At 50.1% G+C, this 20,021-nt stretch overlaps 1 protein-coding gene across 1 annotated transcript; it reads left to right on the plus strand.

The window, feature by feature from the left end:
* Positions 1–11,310: 11,310 nt before the first annotated feature.
* On the plus strand, positions 11,311–12,957 carry LOC120639201. Its single transcript, XM_039915200.1, has 2 exons — positions 11,311–12,396; positions 12,492–12,957. The coding sequence occupies exons 1-2, from the start codon at positions 11,323–11,325 to the stop codon at positions 12,951–12,953; spliced, it is 1,536 nt and encodes a 511-aa protein (XP_039771134.1). The 5' UTR covers positions 11,311–11,322; the 3' UTR covers positions 12,954–12,957.
* Positions 12,958–20,021: the final 7,064 nt, after the last annotated feature.

Consider the following 20,021-nt stretch of genomic DNA (forward strand, 5'->3'; position numbering starts at 1 on the left):
ACGCATGTAGGTGACCATTTTCCCAAAATAAACTTCAAGATTAACCGAGTGGATTGAGAGAAATTTCAGATCACACGGACACAAGCCAAAAACCGATCTCGAACACAAAACTCACCCGATCTACGTTCTTGTGAGGATTCAAGTGATTTCCTTCGGTGGAAATGCTCAACTCACGTCATAGAACAAATCAAGGCAAGAAAAACGAGATCAAACGATTCACAAACGAAGAAATCGCGGACTCTAGAGTTGGGGGTAGGAGAAGAACGTGAAGAACACAAATCACAGCACAAGCAGGATCATCACGAACACAAGTGAATCAAAACGCCCAGAGGGCACAGCACCGATCGGGGGTGCACTTCCCAAATTTTTGTGTCTCTCACAAGAGTATTTTCTGGAATTCTAAAATGAGGCTAGCAGGAAGGAATAACGGGGAGGCGACGTGCTCTATCCAGCCAAAAAGAGAGAGAAAGAGGAAGGGGGTGAGAGGGGTTTTTAACCCCAACAACTCTCACCCAAAAAGACTACATTACCCCTAGACTCAAATAAACACTAGAAAGCCCGTAGGGGCAAAACTGGAAAAAGATACAAGGACTCATCCGACGGTCGAGGTTATTTCTTCGAGTCGAAGTCTTCTCCGTGATGCCGCCGTGTGGATGAACTCCGGTCCGCGGTTTTGGAGGGTCCGCGAAACCCGGGTAGGTGGCCGGTTTTGAGAAAACCGCCAAAACTCCACGCGCGGGAAGATTCCCGCCTCCACGCCGTGGCCCTAGACGTCGTTCCCGCCTCGGCTTCGTGACGGCCCTAGACGCCGCCCGACGCCCGTCACCTCCTCGCCCGTAGCGAGGCCCTAGACGCCGTCGACGCCCGTCGCCTCCGTCAGTCCCGAGACCGACGCCCGTGCCTCCACGACTCGGCGTCTTCAACCGCCGTCCGCCTCCTTGGTTTTGTGGCGCAAACCAAGAAACCCGCCTTCCGTCGCCGCTTGCGCCCTCGATTCAGGAGTGGACGCCACAGCTGCCGCCCGGTCCGAGCTCCGGTCCCGGCTGCCCTTCACCGCCGTCCACCGCACGGTCCATCAGCCACAGCACCTCCACGGCAGCTCCCCGTCGACACTTGACGCCCGTGTACCTACAATCCAAAGACCAAGCGCACGATCACACCGCACGGTTGACAATTCACTCATCACAAGCAGGATAGAGTACTCTCGTTCCTCAATCTCCCCCTTGATGAGTGCATTGTCAACACACCACCTGTAACCAGAGAAGTGATAAAAAGAAACAAAAAAGCGAAGAACTCAAGCAAGTGACACAAAGATCAGAAAGGCAAGACCAGTCACTTACTCAAGCACAGATCGATCCCCTAAGACAAGGGCAACGGCTCGACGCAATCGATCAAATGCCAAAACATGACTCCTCAAAGACAGAGGTAACGCTCGACGCAGTCATGCTGGAAGTGGAAGGAAAGCAAGGAAAATCAGGAGCCAAAAACAAAGCAGAAACTCCCCAAGCAAAGCTTTTTCCTCTCACACGTGCAACTCTCCCAAAATGATGCACTCTCAAAGCCCTGTGCACAACAAGTTTTTCAAAAATCAAACAAGTCTCCCCCTTGTTCGATCACTTCTCTCAAAATTCTCCCCCTTGTTGGCACATGCACACATCAAGTCTAAAAAGACCTAAAGCTCCCCCTGAAGCTGAAACTCCCCCTGAACAGATGCTATGCAATGAATGCAATGCAGGAGGTGTAAGTGAAAGCATTCAGGGATACAAGGATATGAGCAACATCTAGTCACAAGCACGTGTGCATCCATAAACAAGACCTGCATCTAGCTCAACAGGGTATATTATATCAGTCTAGAGCTAGGCAAGTTCAATTTATGAGAAATAAAAGCATCACCCATGATCTAGCACTAACAAGTAGGGAATGAAAAGCAGTGCTACTCATACTCATACAGGTGAGCCAAATCAGCCAAAAGAAGTTGCCAACAATCATTTTTCAATCAATTTTTATATCAAGCAATTCTAAGTGCCAGGGGTTGAAAGCTTGTCATGCTTTACTTAGCAACGAGACCAAGCCTATGCCAGAAGACAATCAGAAGCTTAAAGCACTCGTTTCAGTCATGCACAGCCTTGCCCGGGTTCTCACAAGTGCAAAGTGAGCCGTCCCGAAAGCTCGATCAGTGCGACAAGCAATCCCACCTGGATCTTTTCCATCCATTTCCAGAACAGTTCAAGCAATTTTATCAGATTTAGATCATTTCAAATATGAATTGCTGAACGAAAGGCCACACTAGCATGAATAAGATAGCAAAGCATATCAACATGCCCTAACATGCTAGTAGTCAAGACAGGGTGATCATGTTTTCAGATTTTCAAATCAAAATAGCTTAACTCAGATGATGTCATATACACAGTAGAGCAAGCTATACACGATCAAGTTTATCAACTCACACTAGCAGGCACTAGAAGATCATAGCAATGTATACAAGAATGCTAGTGCAAGTGCGACAATGCAAAATGCAAACATGTACAATGCATATGCACAATGCAACTACCAGTCCTAGAAAATAAAGAGAAGCAAATAAAATCTACAAAGCTAACCAAAGAAAAGTCAGCAATCAAAAGGGGTAACAAACCCCAAGCTCCCCTCGCAAGCGAGCAAAGGTGTCCTGCTCTAGCGGTTTGGTGAGGATATCTGCGGTTTGCCTCTCTGAAGGGACATGGATCAGGTCTATGTGTCCTCTCTCATGGTTGTCTCGCAGGAAATGAAATCGGATGTCTATGTGCTTGGTTCTGGAGTGTAGGACAGGGTTCTTTGCAATGCTAATGGCTGACATGTTGTCTACAAAGATAGGAACCCTACCGAAACTCAATCCATAATCCTGCAAGGTTTGTTTCATCCAAAGTATCTGGGAGCAGCAGCTAGCAGCGGCAACATACTCAGCTTCTGTGGAAGAAAGCGCTACGCTAGCCTGCTTGCGAGAGGACCAAGACACCAAAGATGTACCGAGAAATTGACAAGTGCCGGATGTCGACTTTCGATCCAACCGACACCCACCGAAATCGGCATCAGAAAAACCCACCAAAACTAGAGAAGAATCCGCAGAATACCAAAGACCAAATTCAGGGGTGAATTTCAGATACCTGAAGATGCGTTTCACCACCTGCCTGTGGGAGGTGCGCGGAGAAGCCTGGTAGCGCGCACAAAGGCAGACGCCGAACTGGATGTCCGGTCGCGTCGCCGTCAGGTACAGGAGCGAGCCGATCATGCTCCTGTACTCCTTCTGGTCCACCGCCTCGCCGTCCAAGTCCTCATCAAGCGCCGTAGATGTACTGATCGGAGTCGGCTGAGGAGACAAGTCGCTCATGTCGAACTTCCGCAGCAAGTCTCTAGTGTACTTGGCTTGATGGACAAAAGTGCCCTGAGGAGTTTGCTTGATCTGCAGCCCGAGGAAAAACTGCAACTCACCCATCATGCTCATCTCGAACTCCCTGGACATCTGCTCAGAAAACTTGGAGACAAGAGCGTGAGAAGAGCCACCAAAGATAATATCATCCACGTATATCTGAACCAAAAGGAAATCAGTGCCAGATCGCATGAGGAACAAAGTCTTATCAACACATCCCATTTTAAAGCCCTGAGCCAGCAAAAAGGTTTTCAATCTATCGTACCAAGCTCTAGGTGCCTGTTTCAAACCGTAAAGAGCTTTCTGAAGTTTATAAACGCGGTTTGGAAACTTGGGATTTTCGAAACCAGGGGGTTGCTTTACATAAACCTCTTCTTCGATAAAACCATTCAAGAAGGCAGATTTAACATCCATTTGGAAAACCTTAAAACCCTTGGAAGCAGCAAATGCAAGAAAGATTCGAATAGCTTCCAAACGAGCAACAGGGGCAAAAGTTTCCTCAAAATCAATACCCTCTTTTTGACAAAACCCCTGGGCAACAAGACGAGCCTTGTTTCGAACAACCAAACCATCCTCACCCTGCTTGTTTTTGAAAACCCACTTCGTTCCGATGGGATTACAAGCAGGTGGAGGCTCGACTAAGACCCAAACTTGGTTTCTTTCAAAATTTTCAAGTTCCTCATGCATGGCATTGACCCAATTAGAATCAGAAAGAGCGTGTCCAATATCCTTGGGCTCAAAAGAGGCAACAAATGCTGAATGAGCAAAGCCAGCGATACTTGTTACCTTGGACCTGGTGACTCGCTCGTTGAGATCACCTAGCATCTGTTGAGGTGGATGGCGACGCTGAATGTGTCGCGGTGCTTCCCGTGTCGAAGTCGCCTCCTCCTCAACCAAATCTGGTGCCTCCTCAGGTGCAGCTGGTGAAGTCTGAGTCACCTCCTCGAACAGCCCCCGTGAAGTAGACGTAGTCGGATCGGGGCCTTCGTCATCGTCCGAGCTCGTAGCAGAGATAGCCGGGTCCACAGCACGCGTGGTAGCCACAGCCTCGCCATCTGCAGCTTCTTCCTCCTCATCTTCAAAGATGGAGGTGCCGAGCTCATCATCTCCTGCAACTTCAAAGACAGAAGAATTGCACGGTGCAGTCTCGTCGAAAGTGACTTCACAAGTCTCTCTGACGATGTTAGTATCAATAATCAGAACACGGTACGCTCTAGAGTGAGAAGCATAACCGAGAAAAATACCGTCAGACGAGCGAGACTCAAACTTATCAAGATTTCCATCTTTCAGCACAAAACACCGGCAACCGAAAACTCTGAGATGGTCAACACGGGGCTGGCGTCCAAACCGCAACTCATAAGAAGTCCTGTGCATGAAAGCACGCAAGAAAATGCGGTTGGACACGTAACAAGCGGTGTTAACCGCCTCAGCCCAGTATTTGCGAGGAGTCCTATGCTCATCGAGCATCGTCCTCGCCATCTCAACCAGCGTCCGATTCTTCCGCTCTACAACTCCATTCTGCTGTGGAGTGTAGGGAGAAGAATACTGGTGTTCGAGCCCTTGATCACTGCAAAAGGCATCAAAACGAGCGTTTTTGAATTCTGTGCCATTGTCAGAGCGAATCGCTCGCATGGCCTGGGGAAGCTCGTTTTTCAACCTCAAGATCAAGTCTCGAACAAACTCGAAAGCCTCATCCTTGGTTCTCATGAAAAAGACCCAAGAATAGCGAGAAAAGTCGTCCACAATCACAAGCACGTACCACTTCCCACCAACAGACATCACCCTGGAAGGACCAACAGTGTCCATGTGTAGCAACTCTCCAGGGTGAGAAGTCATCACCTGATTAACAGGCGGATGAGAAGCAGCAATCATTTTCCCGTGGCGACACGGATGGCAAACAAGGTTTTTCTCAAACTTCAATTTGGGCAATCCTCGGATCAGGCCAAGTGAGCTCAGTCTCGACAACAAATCGAAGCTCAAATGTCCTAGTCTCCTATGCCACCTCCACAAATCAGAAGAAGAACCAGCCATCAAGCAATGAGAAGGGCCAAAAGGAGTTCCAGAGAAGTCAACCAAGAAAACTCGATCGCGAGGTGTAATCCGGCAAACCAAATCTCCCTTGGAATCCAGAACACGCGAACAACCCTCCTTGAAGCGAACCTCAAACCCCTCATCAAGAAGTTGCGAAACAGAAAGCAAATTGAACCCAAGGTTCGAAACCAAAGCAACCTCTCTCAGGGTAAAGCGATCAGAAACTCGAACAGCGCCAAGTCCACGTACCTTTCCTCTTCCATTATCCCCGAACACAATATACTCCTTTGAGCGCATCGGGGTGAGGCTGAAGAACCATTTGTCATTTCCGGTCATGTGGCGCGAACAACCGGAGTCCATGATCCACCTGTTCTCCAAGCCTCCAACCTGCACATCAGTAGTGAGACAAAGGGTGAGCAAATGTCTCAACACTGGGGTTAGCAAAGTGAGAAGCAAACCAGTGTCGAGCCATTTGCTCTACAGAAGGGTTAGCAAAACTAGGCAAAGCGTATCCCTCGTCCCGTCTACCGTGTGACTGATGAACACCACCGCGAGAAAAGCGTGGAGCATTGAAACCTCCTCCAAAGCCTCGGTCCCGTGGTCCATAGCCGTACTGAAAACGACCAGGAGCACGACCGGCAAAGCGACCACCCGCTGGAGCACGGTAACCACCACCGTCTCCCTGACCTCCACCTACACGGCGCGCCCTAGCATCTCGCCTATCACCACGCCGAGAAGGACCATGCACCCGAGCAGAGTACATGTCCGCGTTTCGTCTCTCCTGCTCTCTCCTCACAGCCCGCTTCCTCCTGAAGCAAAACTCCTCCAGGTGACCTTCCCTGTCACAGAACTCGCAGTGGTACCTCACCTCATGCTTGGGAGGTGGGGGCCTAGCCTGCGGACGAGGAGGAGCAGCCCTCTTCTTCTGGGCAACCTGGGCTGTGGCAGCAGGGAGCGTGTCGAGGGAGTTCCTCAGCTCATTGGGCTTTGGAACCCAAACCTGCTTCTGCGGAGGTGCTTTCGGTGGTTCTTTAAGCACACCATCCGCGGGGTCAACAAGCGAAGGCTGCGTGCTCGTGCTAACAGTGTTTCCAGTAGCCTTGCCAATCTTACCGTACAACCTGTCAAAGTCTGACTTTGTGTACGTGTAACCAACCCCAAACCCATCACCACGCTTGAACTGCTTGATCATCATGCCCAACTGCGGCTCACTAGCAGAAACCCAACTAAGAATCGCCCTAAGATAGGTATTCTCATTCTCCAGGTTGGCTTTTTCTACCGCAAGATTATCCAAATCAGAAATCAAACTAGGGCAAACAGAGCAGTCAATAGGTGGGCTAGACTCTATGACCTTAGTCTTTCCAAAAGACTTGATCAAAGCGTTCTTCTCATCTAGCTCCGACCTAAGCGTGGGACAAACCTTGCAAGCACCAAGCAGAACTGGCCTAGACTTCATCTCCTCTAGCTCGCACACCACAGTAGCAAACTTGGACTGCAACGAAGCTAGATCGGATTTAAAGATAGGACACTCATCACATTCAAGCACATCGCTAACGATAGGAGCGTCCTTAACCAATTCTAGTTCATGCTTGGCCTTAGCGAGCTCATGAGACACGTCAGAAAGCGAAGTCTTAGCAACATCTAAGTTCGCGACGTTCTCATCGTGCTTGGCACGGAGAGCAACAAGATCATTCATGTGAGATATGCAGCCAGCGCACTCATCCTCACTAGATTTCTCCCTAGCACAAGCCAACTCAGCCCTAAGCTTTCTACGCTCTCTAGCTGCTTCCTTAAGCAGCCTCTTCTGGTTGTCGAGAGCGGCGTACAACTCCCTAACCTCTGTATCAAGCAGGTCGATCGTGGAGTTTACCTCTGAATCACTCTCGGATCCAGGAGAAGAGTCGACGTGCGTCGGTGTAGCATGTCCACCCGAAGACGCACGAGCACCATCGGCTTCGCCCGCCATGGTGCAGAAACCCTTGCGCCGACCGGCCGTCAAGCACAGGCCGATGAAGCCGGTGGCTTCCTTGTCCCGCTTCTTCTTCTTCTTGTCGTCGTCGTCGGAGGTCGGTGAAGAAGAGCGGTCGGTGTCGGAGCTCTTGTCGAGGTCGCTGAGCTGCGCCAGGAAGGCCTTCTCCCGCTTCTTGGCCTTGTACTGGAAGCGCTTCTTGAGCGACTCCTTGTCGAAGCATCCTCCCTGGTCACGACTGCGGTGCTTGTGGCGCCGACGCTCCTTGTTGGAGCCTCCCTCGTCGCGGTCGCGGTGGCGGTAGTAGTCGGAGTGGTTGTTCTGGCCACCGCCGGACTTCTTGGGGCAATCGGCGATGAAGTGGTTCAAATCGCCGCAGTTGTAGCACCCGGGGTTCTTCTTCCTCTGCCTGTTGTGGTAGACGCGCTGGAACTTGCTGATGAGGAGGCACAAGTCGTCGTCGTCCAGCGTCTCCAGCTGCTCATCTGTAACAGAAGGCAAAGAGGCAAGAGAAAAGCCAAGAGCAGAGTTAGCGTTAGAGCCAGATCCACCACCTGGGCCAGTCACAAGAGCGACGCTCTTGGAAGGAGGGGCACCATTGAGCTTGGCTCGTGTCTGGTTATCCACCTCCGTGGCCTTGAGCTTGCTGAAAAGCTCGTTCACCGTCAGAGTCTCATAGCCAGCAGACTCAATGATGGTGTTCACCTTGAGATCCCACACAGAGCGATCAAGTGCGTAAAGCAACTTTAGGGCCTTCTCATGCTCTGTGTACTCAAGGGCACCAGCAGATCTGTTCGCATTGACCTTGTTCACAATTGACTGAAAACGACTAAACATCTGGTCAATGCTCTCACCCGGCTCCTGTGTGAAGTTCTCATACTCACGCCGGTGAGTCTCAAACAGTCTGGCCTTCACCTGAGGTGTACCCTCGTGGTAGTTCTCAAGACACGTCCAAATTTTGTGGGCTTCCTGAAAACCCTGGACGCGTGAGAACTCCGCACGAGAAACGCCAGCGAACAAGGCATTGACGGCCTTGGCGTTAGCCTCGTGCTGGGTCACCTGAAGAGGCGTGGCCCGAATAGCAAGCACCTCGTAAAGCTGGTTCGTGGTAATCTCCCAGACATCGGCTCCCATGCTCTGCAGGAAGGCTCTCATGCGAACCTTCCAGTAGGCATAGTCCTCGCCGGAAAACACCGGGATCTTACCAAGACTTGCCATGGTCGCCGAGTGGTTTTCGAACCGGTTAAGGTACTGAAAACCTCAACCAAGCTCTGATACCAATTGAAGGACCGGATAGGCGACCAGAGGGGGGGTGAATGGGAGCCTTTAAAAAAATTCTCAAAGAGAACAAGGCCTATGTCCCGAATTCAACCCGACGCACCTTCCTTCTAACCGTCAAAGTGACACAAGCCAACTCGTGACGAGTTCACCATAGGAACGGTTAGGAAAACCTCGACGCAAAGCGGAAGCACGCGAAAAACTATTTACTCGAGCTAGCGTTAAAAAGGCTTTCTCTAAAAAGGCATGTGAAGATCTAGAACCAATTAGCAAGATCAAAAACTAATTAACTCAAGCTAAGCAGGCAGTAAATAAATTATTTGAATTATCACCGTCACAAAGATCCAGATAGGCAATAGCAATGATTAGGCAATGATTAGTGACTGTAGCATGAAAACGATGTTTGCAAGTGACTAAACAAACCTGCTGCCGTGCTCACCTTTGCCTGCTTATGCTGATGCTCCACGCACGCACTTGCTGCCGTCGGCCTTGTGTGTGGTGCTTGTCTCTTGCTAGGAGCAGCAGCTGCTGCTGGCTGCCGACCACCGGACAGTCCGGAGTTTGTGACCCGGACAGTCCGCGGCACGCTGGACAGAGACGAAAATCACCAAACCGAAATCGCCTCTTCAAAAAATCCAACCACAACTCGATCCAAACTCGATCTCAGGTCACAAAATTAAAGCCAGATGATCTACGCATGTAGGTGACCATTTTCCCAAAATAAACTTCAAGATTAACCGAGTGGATTGAGAGAAATTTCAGATCACACGGACACAAGCCAAAAACCGATCTCGAACACAAAACTCACCCGATCTACGTTCTTGTGAGGATTCAAGTGATTTCCTTCGGTGGAAATGCTCAACTCACGTCATAGAACAAATCAAGGCAAGAAAAACGAGATCAAACGATTCACAAACGAAGAAATCGCGGACTCTAGAGTTGGGGGTAGGAGAAGAACGTGAAGAACACAAATCACAGCACAAGCAGGATCATCACGAACACAAGTGAATCAAAACGCCCAGAGGGCACAGCACCGATCGGGGGTGCACTTCCCAAATTTTTGTGTCTCTCACAAGAGTATTTTCTGGAATTCTAAAATGAGGCTAGCAGGAAGGAATAACGGGGAGGCGACGTGCTCTATCCAGCCAAAAAGAGAGAGAAAGAGGAAGGGGGTGAGAGGGGTTTTTAACCCCAACAACTCTCACCCAAAAAGACTACATTACCCCTAGACTCAAATAAACACTAGAAAGCCCGTAGGGGCAAAACTGGAAAAAGATACAAGGACTCATCCGACGGTCGAGGTTATTTCTTCGAGTCGAAGTCTTCTCCGTGATGCCGCCGTGTGGATGAACTCCGGTCCGCGGTTTTGGAGGGTCCGCGAAACCCGGGTAGGTGGCCGGTTTTGAGAAAACCGCCAAAACTCCACGCGCGGGAAGATTCCCGCCTCCACGCCGTGGCCCTAGACGTCGTTCCCGCCTCGGCTTCGTGACGGCCCTAGACGCCGCCCGACGCCCGTCACCTCCTCGCCCGTAGCGAGGCCCTAGACGCCGTCGACGCCCGTCGCCTCCGTCAGTCCCGAGACCGACGCCCGTGCCTCCACGACTCGGCGTCTTCAACCGCCGTCCGCCTCCTTGGTTTTGTGGCGCAAACCAAGAAACCCGCCTTCCGTCGCCGCTTGCGCCCTCGATTCAGGAGTGGACGCCACAGCTGCCGCCCGGTCCGAGCTCCGGTCCCGGCTGCCCTTCACCGCCGTCCACCGCACGGTCCATCAGCCACAGCACCTCCACGGCAGCTCCCCGTCGACACTTGACGCCCGTGTACCTACAATCCAAAGACCAAGCGCACGATCACACCGCACGGTTGACAATTCACTCATCACAAGCAGGATAGAGTACTCTCGTTCCTCATGGTCCAGATCTAAATGGAGGAGAGAGAAAACCGAATCCGGTTCTAGATCTGATTATCTAACTCTAGTTTCTCGTTTTGTGCAAGGTCTTGTCCATGGACATGGCAGAGTGGATGTACAAGATACCGAGGGCTGGCAACGATCTAACTTTTATGCATTTTGTGCGAAAGTTTGTTGTCGCTGCGAAAAATCATGTTTGGATGCATAAGGACTAATTTGAAGTTAAAAGGTAGGGACTAAAAATTATCCATGTATCCAAAAGGGCCCCGTGATTAATCTTGTCGTCCATGGTAATTTAATTTATTGATTGATTCAGACGCCAGCACAACATAACTAAGTTGGTTCTGAGATTGAAATGCGTGCTTAAGTGACGGTCTTATTTTAGCCGGAATGTGCGTCCATTATTCCTTATTATCCTATAATGTGATGCGGCTTTTCTATGTTTCTACTCCACACCACGGATGACCCGGTCTGGTTTTCGCGTAATTCACAGTACTCCCCATGTGCCGCATTTAAATTTAAATTTAAATTTGTAAGTACCATCTGCATTCTACACAATGACCAATAATTAAACAGACCTGACGGCCAAGTTGTCGCCATTTTTGCGGCTTGAGGTACCATGGATCTGGTCGCGTCAGTGTACCGAAAAGAAGCACCATGTGTCCTTGTGGCTTATCAAGGTAGCTACACAGCTGATAGGTCAACGTGCGACCTCCTCAATTCCTCTTCATATCCATGCATGCATGCGTGCACGAGCCCGACCCAGCAGGCCAGCACCATCGTGCAGAAACGACAAGCGATCGAGCAGCTCGCCGAGGCGCCATGGCCAAGAAGGACGGCGCCACGGCGAACCTGCTACACCGTCGTCGCCTCAAGACCGCGCTCTGCCTCGTCCTAGGCCCCCTCCTGCTCGCGGCGTTCTTCTGCCTCCACCTCCGAACCTTCGGCCTCTTCTCCCCCGCCGCCCAGTGCGCCGGCCAGACCGCCGCCGTCGACGACCTCGTCCGCCGCCTCCGCTCGCTCGCCACGTTCCACCCGCTCAGGGACCCGCGGGATCGCGCGGCGGGGGCATGGTTCGTCAGCGCCCTCAACGACACGGCCGAGCCGGAGGGCGAGGCCAGGCACCTGAGCCTCCCTTCCGAGGCGTCCGCCGGGCGCGTCCTCTGCGTGCGCGCGCCCCCCGGCGTCGACGCCTCCTACGCGCTCGCGTGGCGCGACGCGCTGCCCCGCGGCGCGGCGCTCCTGCCGGGGCTCGCGTTCGTGTCCGAGTCGCCCTACGACTACGACAACCTCTGGCACGGCCTCACGGCGCTCGCCCCGTTCGTGTCGTGGCACGCGCGGGGCGGGTGCCGGGCGGCGCCGGCGCGGTGGGCGCTGTTCCAGCGCGGCGCGGCGAGGGCGCGGATGAGCGGCTGGCTGGCGTCGCTGGCCGAGGCGGCCACGGGCGCCGAGATGGCCGTGGAGACGTTCCGGGATCGCGCCGGCCCCGTGTGCTTCGAGGAGGCGGTGGTGTTCCGGAGGCAGATGCAAGGCCTGAGCAGGGAACGGCTGCGCGGGGCGTTCGACCTCATGCGGTGCAAGGCCAGGGCGCGCTGCGGCGTGGTGGACGTGCCGCAGAGAGCCGGGAACGGCAGCCGCGGTGGCGCTGCCAGCCCGCCGGCCGTTCGCGTCACCCTCCTGCTTCGCAGGGGCGCGCGGGCGTTCAAGGACGAGTCGGCTGTCCGGCGCGTGTTCGAGAAGGAGTGCACGCGCGTGGCCGGGTGCGCGGTCACCGCCGCGCACACGGACAACCTGACGTTTTGTGACCAGGTCTGTGGCTGCCCACCAGTGGATGCATGGCACGGACGGTTGATCTAGCGAGCCTAACCATGTCCGTTTTTTTATTTTTCTCTTTGCCTTTGTAGGTGAGGCTGCTGAGCGCCACGGACGTGCTGATCTCGGCACACGGGGCGCAGCTGACGAACCTGGTGTTCATGGACCGGAACAGTAGCGTCATGGAGTTCTACCCGCTGGGGTGGCGGCAGAGGGCCGGCGGCGGGCAGTTCGTGTTCCGGTGGATGGCGGACCGGGCGGGGATGCGGCACGAGGGCTCGTGGTGGGATCCCGACGGCGAGCCGTGCCCCGACTCGCCGGACATCCTCAGCTGCTACAAGAGCCGGCGGATCGGGCACGACGAGGCCTACTTCGCGGAGTGGGCGGCCAGAGTCTTCGCCGCGGCCAAGGAGCGCAAGATGGGCGGGGCACCGCCGGTAGAGCGGCTGCGGGAAGCAGCGGCCTGCAACTGCACCTACATGCTCAACCTAACACTGACTGTGTTTTGGCATCGCGGTCAACCATGCTCTGGTTTGGTAATAAAAACAGTTTGAGGTATTTTTGGTGTTTGATTAAACATAATTTTGGCCAAGATTTACTTTAAAAGATCGTCAAAAGCAAGTTGAATTGGAGTGCTTTTGCCAAGTAAACAGAGCTAAACAATTGCTTTGGTTCCCTATGGTGAAACATGTCTTATCATGTTCGAGTATCCAACTTAATATGGGTGAGTGATCATGGTTTTAGCTAACGCTTTCGTTTAACAGCAAACAACGTGATCCTCGACAACGAGGCCATCACTTTCAGGCTCGCATGTGACTCTGATCCAATTGCCAACTACAATGGTTAGTAGGCTCCTTTTGGGATGGCAAGCGATTGCGACAGCGAACGGGAATCATCTAGGGCGACCAATGAAGCTCTTGGATGTTCTCTTTCAACCTTGCTTAGTTCTTGCTCTACGTGAGGGCACATGGGGGGGAGAGCGAGGGTGGGGGGGGGGGATCAGTAAAAGTGCACCTAGATGTTTTACCTTTTCAAATTAGATTGTTTTACCTTTTCTAGCTAGATATATAGTTTTTTTATTATAACGACATAGCGTATTTAGGGTTTAGCATATAGCATAATCACATATAATGTTGAATGGAGGGAATAACTGATAGCATACTCACGTATATGACATAAGGGTCTATGTAACTTCAGAGCATATGCTATAGTTAATTCATTGGACTTTTTATCTCTTGACTATCAATCTATTTTAGGTGACATGTACATTTGTCACTGATGGTGGTTGACTCCACTACTAAAGACGCTCTGATGAAGCCACTGATCCGTGCCTGATCTGCGGAGCAGTGGCCAATGCCCTAATCCATAGCGACAAGCTGAACAGGCTACAAAGCCATCTCCAATTGACTCACCAGAAATGAAGGAAGGAAGCAGTTGCCAACCAAATCATGCATGTCACTTGATCTTATTATCTTCGCCCTCTACCATTGTTCGTGATCAGCCATAATCTAGGTGGTGGTAAAATTGACCCTTTTGTTAGTTATCGTCGAGCGTTTGGAATGAATAAAGGGGAGAAAATGATGGGAAAGTTGTAATCTTATGAAGCTTTCGGCTGACTTTTTGGTTGGGTTTTCAGAGATAAGATCCTCATCCCTCTAGCCATCCATCACCCTCTTGTTCGCGCGCAACTTTTTGTCAGTGTGAGATGCATCGCCTTTGGCCTAAAATCTAGACTTGGTGTATGGAACGTTGGCCACCTTGGCCAATCCAATATGCACCTCTGTGTCAGTGTGGAACAAATGATATATAGGGGTGCTATATTAAGTGCATGAAATTTCTGTACGTATCTTATCCATACTGATCCGAGGCACGTTAAAAAAAAGATAAATTCTAGTAATTGTGTAGTATCTAATCATCATTGATATAATCTCTATTAGATGTATGATTTTTTCTTAAAAAAAGTACCCACCTCTACCATTTATAACAAAACAGTGCAAAATAACCTTAATCTATATTTAATAACCCACATCTTCCATTATGATAAATAATGCAAATCAACCTCTAATCTTCATTTGAATTATCGACATATGCTGTTATAAAAAAAGTAATCTTAATAACCCTCAAATTTTGCATCCAATTAGGCACTTCTTCCATTATTAAATAACACGTAAATCTGCCATCTAAAAAACTTATCCTAAAGCACACAATATATGGTTCTATATTACCCATTTTTACTATTTTCAATATAGATAATACAAATTGAAGTATACAAGCATTATGTGTGACATCACAATGTACAGCATATACGTATGCAGAAAACAATTAGAATTCCGATTCTAAACATATAGCTCAAACTAGGGGTTTAACTAAACATATGGCAAACATGTATAGAGGTGTGATGAAAGAAAAAAATGTATGGACGTGGAGGAAACATTGTATACTGTAATTCATAATTAAAGTCTACATCAACCAGATACATATAACTACAAATCTATCAGATGAGTTTTACATTAGAATATCTATTAATTATAAGGGGGTAATCTAATTTGATTATTGGTTATTATGGGTCATAATTTATTATGCATTTCTAATACCTATGTCTCTCAATATGATGGCCCTTGCAGGAGCATTTGTTGATGGATTTGTTACTACTAAAATAAAACATAGTTTACAATGACAACGTTTATGCATTTCAAAGGCATGGGAATCCCTATTAGAATCATGGTGCGTTTGGCAGAGCTCTCAGAGTTGATTCTCTGCTGATTCTATAAAGTGATTCTCTAAAATGAACTAAGAGGCCAGGAGTAGAAAAAGGTAGCTTCGCCTGATTCTGTGAAGTGATTCACCATTCTGATTTTAAAAAATTATGCTAGAGAATCAAAGAGAATCACTTTCAACATAGAATCACTTCTCTCAGAGAAATCAGCTCTGAAAATTCTGTCAAACGCACCCTTAGTCCTCAGCTTCGTTGCTATATTATCCACACGAAATCTTTGCCAATAGTATATATGGTATGAAGTAACTTGCAACTTGTTTATATGGCAGAGGAAGTAAGATTTGTCTTTGAAAAAAGTAACATCACCACTTTGAGCAAAACATAGTCATGTGAGATCTTGTTTTGAAGCTCTAGATAAAACAAACAGAACGGTATAATCGGATTTTGATTTGCATATGTGGTTGTAGGACTATAGATTTTTTTAACTTTTACCGGATCACTTGCGCCATGTCACGTGGCTGCTGCAGGACCAGAAGCCACGTCGGAGAGGCATAATTGTTTTTTCCATTTTCGGTGCATGTATAGTTGCTAAATATAGTAACTAGTAAGGCTCTCCACTTAACTCTAAGTGGAGAGAGCTCTCCACTTAACTCTAAGTGGAGAGAGCTCTCCACGTAGGGAGTGATTGGTAGGGTGCATATGGGCTATCAAGGCTTATGTAATGCAGGCTAGCAGTGTTTGGTAGGGTGTATGTAGGCCTTAGCCAGGCTTACGCTGTACACTGGAGGGTGCACAGCCTGCATAGCTGGAAAGGAGTCTCATCTGCGTTTCCGGTTATGCAGGCTTGCTGGAGCCTCCGCGTGCTGGTTGGTGGGCCTGGCTTGTGCGCCCAAGGGGCCTAGCTTGTGCAACGAACTAGCAGTTCCCCGACGGCTGGCGCTAGAGTTACCGCCCGCACCAGCACCTGTCAACGCCTCGCAGCACGGTGAGCTGGGCGCCGACGACCGGCCGCCGCCACATCTGGTCAATCGGTCTGGACCACTGTTGCGCAGCCCGATGGGTTCGCGAGCAATCTGGTGGCGGGCACGTCTCTACTTGTGCGAGAAGCGACAGGGGCAACACGCGCCACCGCCGATGCGGGCTAAGCCTGCCATCGCCTGGAAGTACCATTGGGCGCCCTCGGTGGTAGGCCGTGCACGCAGAAGAGCTCTATGGTCGGGATGAGGACCTCGGGCTGGCACCCGCGCACCACGGCGGTGGCACCTGCGGTCGCAATGAGGAGGAGACCCTGCAGCCTTGCTGGAACTCACCCACAGCACCAAAATCTCGCCCAATGCAGGGCCAGGGCAGCGGAGGACCACCGCGCGGCAAAGAGCAACACGCTGACAAGCTGCGGCGCCAAAATCTCGCGTAGATGAAGGAGAGCAGGAGACGAGGAGTACCAGCTTTAGAGGAGACAAGGGGCAGAAAAGGATAGGGGTGGACGAATGGGTGATCGCAAGAGCGATGGAATTCCACCAGAGCAAACTGACGGGGAGAGGAAGATGGTAAGCTAACCGAATCTGTGCACGTGGTGGGCTGATCCGGCTAGAGGAGCCAACCAAACAAATTGGGATAGGCTCTAGTTGTGCACCCCAGTCCTTAATGCAGGCAACCAATCAAGATCTTACACAAGCTAAAAGTGCTAGTGCATCCAACCAAACACATGCACCAAGGTTTGTACAAGTCTAGCTTGGACTGGCCATGCATAACTCTTAGCCAGGCTACAACTTAGCCCCCTAACCACACCCGTAGTTGCCTCCTTTGCAAATTGCCCGTCGCAGCACTTATTGGAATTGCTTTGTACTACATTAGTCCATTGAGAATGTGGTTGTGGGCCTCTGGCATGAAAAATCGTTTTTGTGTGGATTTGTGAAAAAACATGCACGTGGAACACAAAGATTTGTAGAAATCTTAAGGATTTTTTTTTACCGATTCTAGAAATCACCTCCGAGTTTTCTTTTCGGCGGTTCAACGAAGAGAAGATAGCCCCCACCTGATGCATTGCGTTCTAGGGCAACTGACAATCAAAGAGTTTACAGTAAGTGCAGTCAAGGACTCTAGGAGTACAAATCAAAGGAGGAGCTGAACTAAACGGAGAAGAATCCCGGTTTGCTTTGCTTATCAGCTGCTCCTGCAAGCTCGAAGCGGAGGCCCTGTTTAGTTCCCACCCGTAAACGCAAAAACACAAAATTTTGTAAAGGAATCTTGCTAATTTGAAGTACTAAATGAAGTCTATTTACAAAACTTTTTACTTAGATGGGCTGTAAATCGCGAGACGAATCTAATGAGCCTACTTAATCTATAATTTGCAACATCGATGCTACAGTAATCATCCGCTAATTATAGATTAATTAGCATAATTAGATTCGTCTCGCGATTTACAACAAATCTATGCAAAAAGTTTTATAAATAAATTTCATTTAGTACTTCAAATTAGTAAGATTTCGTCGCAAAAATTTTTTGCGTTTCCAAAAAAGGGTATCGCATAGTTTTTTTTGTTTCTTTAAAGAGGGGAATCGCATAGTTGGCACGCTAGGACAGGCCGTAGATCGCACTGCTGGTCTTGGGCCCCGCCCATGCCCTGGGCCCTGGCAGAGACGTTGCTTGAGCAGTTTGCCCAAATCCTTTTGCTTGGCTTGGCTGCACATCTTTCCCAGACAATTACTGTGCGCATCAGAGCCACTCCCCTCTTGGACAATAGCCTTGCTCAGCTTGGTGCTTGGTGGAAACAGGTGCACGGTGTAGTTCTCTAATCCATTGCAGCACAAAAGCATCCTGTCGCTCCACCAGGGTTTCAAAAACCGGACGGGAACCGCCGGTTTCCGGATTTTTTTCTGTTTCCGGTCCGGTCCGGTCCGGGACGATAAACCAGGTCCGGTTTTTTATATTTTATGTTTCTAAATCCAAAAATACAAAAGTCATTTTTTGCTACTGTTCCGGTTTTGAACAGTAGCACCGGTTTTTGAAACCCTGCGCTCCACTGCCCAGTGGCATTTCCAATTACGGCAACGCTCTTGAGATTAGCTGCTAATGCCGTTGGGAAACATAACCTGAAAGGCGCCAGAACAGGGAAATGATCAAAGGACTGAAAGGAAAGGGAGATAACAGGTGTAGTTACAACAAAGAACATCAGCCTGCGATTAGCTAAAAGGGCGGCAGTAGGCAGCATGCCACGGCGCAGGGGAGCAGGGCTATGCTTTGTCAGGGTGATCGGTCACATGAGCCCCATGAACCATTGACCTACTCCTACCTAGCAGCCACATCTTTTGGGGAATTGCAGAGCCATCGAGGACCAGACGAGCGGGGGGGGGGGGATAAAGCGAGATCAGGAGATGCCTCTCCGCTTCACTTCGGCTGCTATCTCCAACTATTCCCCCATCCAACTCCCTCCAAGCATACTATTTATTATATTTTACTATCTCCATCTAAAAGATTCCTCCTCCTATAACTCCTTCTCTCCAACCATTCCCCCCATATCTATTCCCTCTATATACTATCACTCATTAACTAACTATTTATTTATCGTTTTTAGATTTTAAAAAAATCATACATTATTTGTACTGTCATAATACACATTATCATTATGTTACGGAACTCAAACGAGATTAATATCATGAAGAAATAATGTAATTAAAGTATAAGGGGAGATGTAATCTCCCTCCATACATGAGCGAAGATTCATCTCCCCCCTACATAGGGAGAGCTGTGGGGGAGCTGTTGGAGCGCTCGCTCCGCCCAAAGCCCCCCTAAGTAGAGTGGGGGGCGTTCTAGGGGGCTGCGAGCCAGCTCGCCTCAGTAGTAGCAAATAGCAACCCTGAAAATGCCATCACACACATACAGGTACCAGAACATGCTGTCGATGAAACTGTTTGCAAACTTACGAAGGTCAGGGAATCGCCATTCGCTCATCTTCCCACCACCAGCTCGTAGATGAACTTCTGTATGGAAAGCACTGAAGATTACGAAGGATTCTGCGCGAAGAAAGGAAACAGATCGGCGCTTCGAGGCGTCCTTCCTTCCTCGGCTTCGCTCCGCTAGAAAACAAACAGGGGAGACGATCAGAAATGCCATTGCTTGGAGCTTTCTGCCCCGTCCGGCAGCCAGACTGCCGGAGCGACGCGACTGCCAGCCACGGGGGCGTCGGCGCGGCGCCTTGTCTTCTTTTCGGCGGCGGCCGTGGCTTTTACAGGGACCGAGCGCGACAAAACCAGGCGGCACCCGCCCGCCCTGTGTCCCGTTCCGGCGTTCGGCTTCGGCGTCCCCCACCACGCGCTGTAGCCTCCTGTAGGCTGTCCGCCCTGCAAGTTCCACTCCGAAAGCACAGGGCACTTCCCGTCGTTGCCGATCAGATCCAGCAGCAGATTACTCAGCAGAAGCCTTCATCATCATGTGTCGTCGCGTACTAATCCTCTCAAAAATAAAAAATAAAAAATCGCGTGTCAAGAGTAGTGGACGATCGTTGTGCTGAGAAAGTTTTTTTTTTAAAAAAACAAAGTTTTTCACGCTGCCTCTGCACAGTAACAAAGCGCGCTGCACTGGCCCACTGCATGTGCAAGGAGCAGGAGCTGTGCATGTATGATCATTCATTGAAGCTGCCGAGCACGCCCACCAGCCGTTTCAGTTTCACGCGCTATCGCTACGGCTGGCATTGACACTGTAGCTACCGGCGCGGGCCAACCGGTCTTTACTGTTGCGTACTTCCCCGTGCACTGCCGGCCGCTGGTGCTTTGCTTGATGCCAAGGAACGGTCATTTTTCAGGCTTCCAAACGGAACAAACGCAGGACATCACTCGAAAACAAAAACGCCCAACAGCCAGCATGAACGGAGTGAATGTTTTTTGAAGAAGTTTGAACGGAGTGAATG

Source organism: Panicum virgatum, chromosome 6K (assembly GCF_016808335.1).
Source record: "Panicum virgatum strain AP13 chromosome 6K, P.virgatum_v5, whole genome shotgun sequence".
In the NCBI taxonomy this organism is placed as follows: Eukaryota; Viridiplantae; Streptophyta; class Magnoliopsida; order Poales; family Poaceae; genus Panicum; species Panicum virgatum.

Bases quoted from the DNA above. Each gene is read 5' to 3' on its own strand.
- LOC120639201 (XM_039915200.1), top strand. From the start codon at position 11,323: ATGCATGCATGCGTGCACGAGCCCGACCCAGCAGGCCAGCACCATCGT. The intron at 12,397-12,491 runs GTCTGTGGCTGC...TTGCCTTTGTAG, and splicing joins ACCTGACGTTTTGTGACCAG to GTGAGGCTGCTGAGCGCCAC.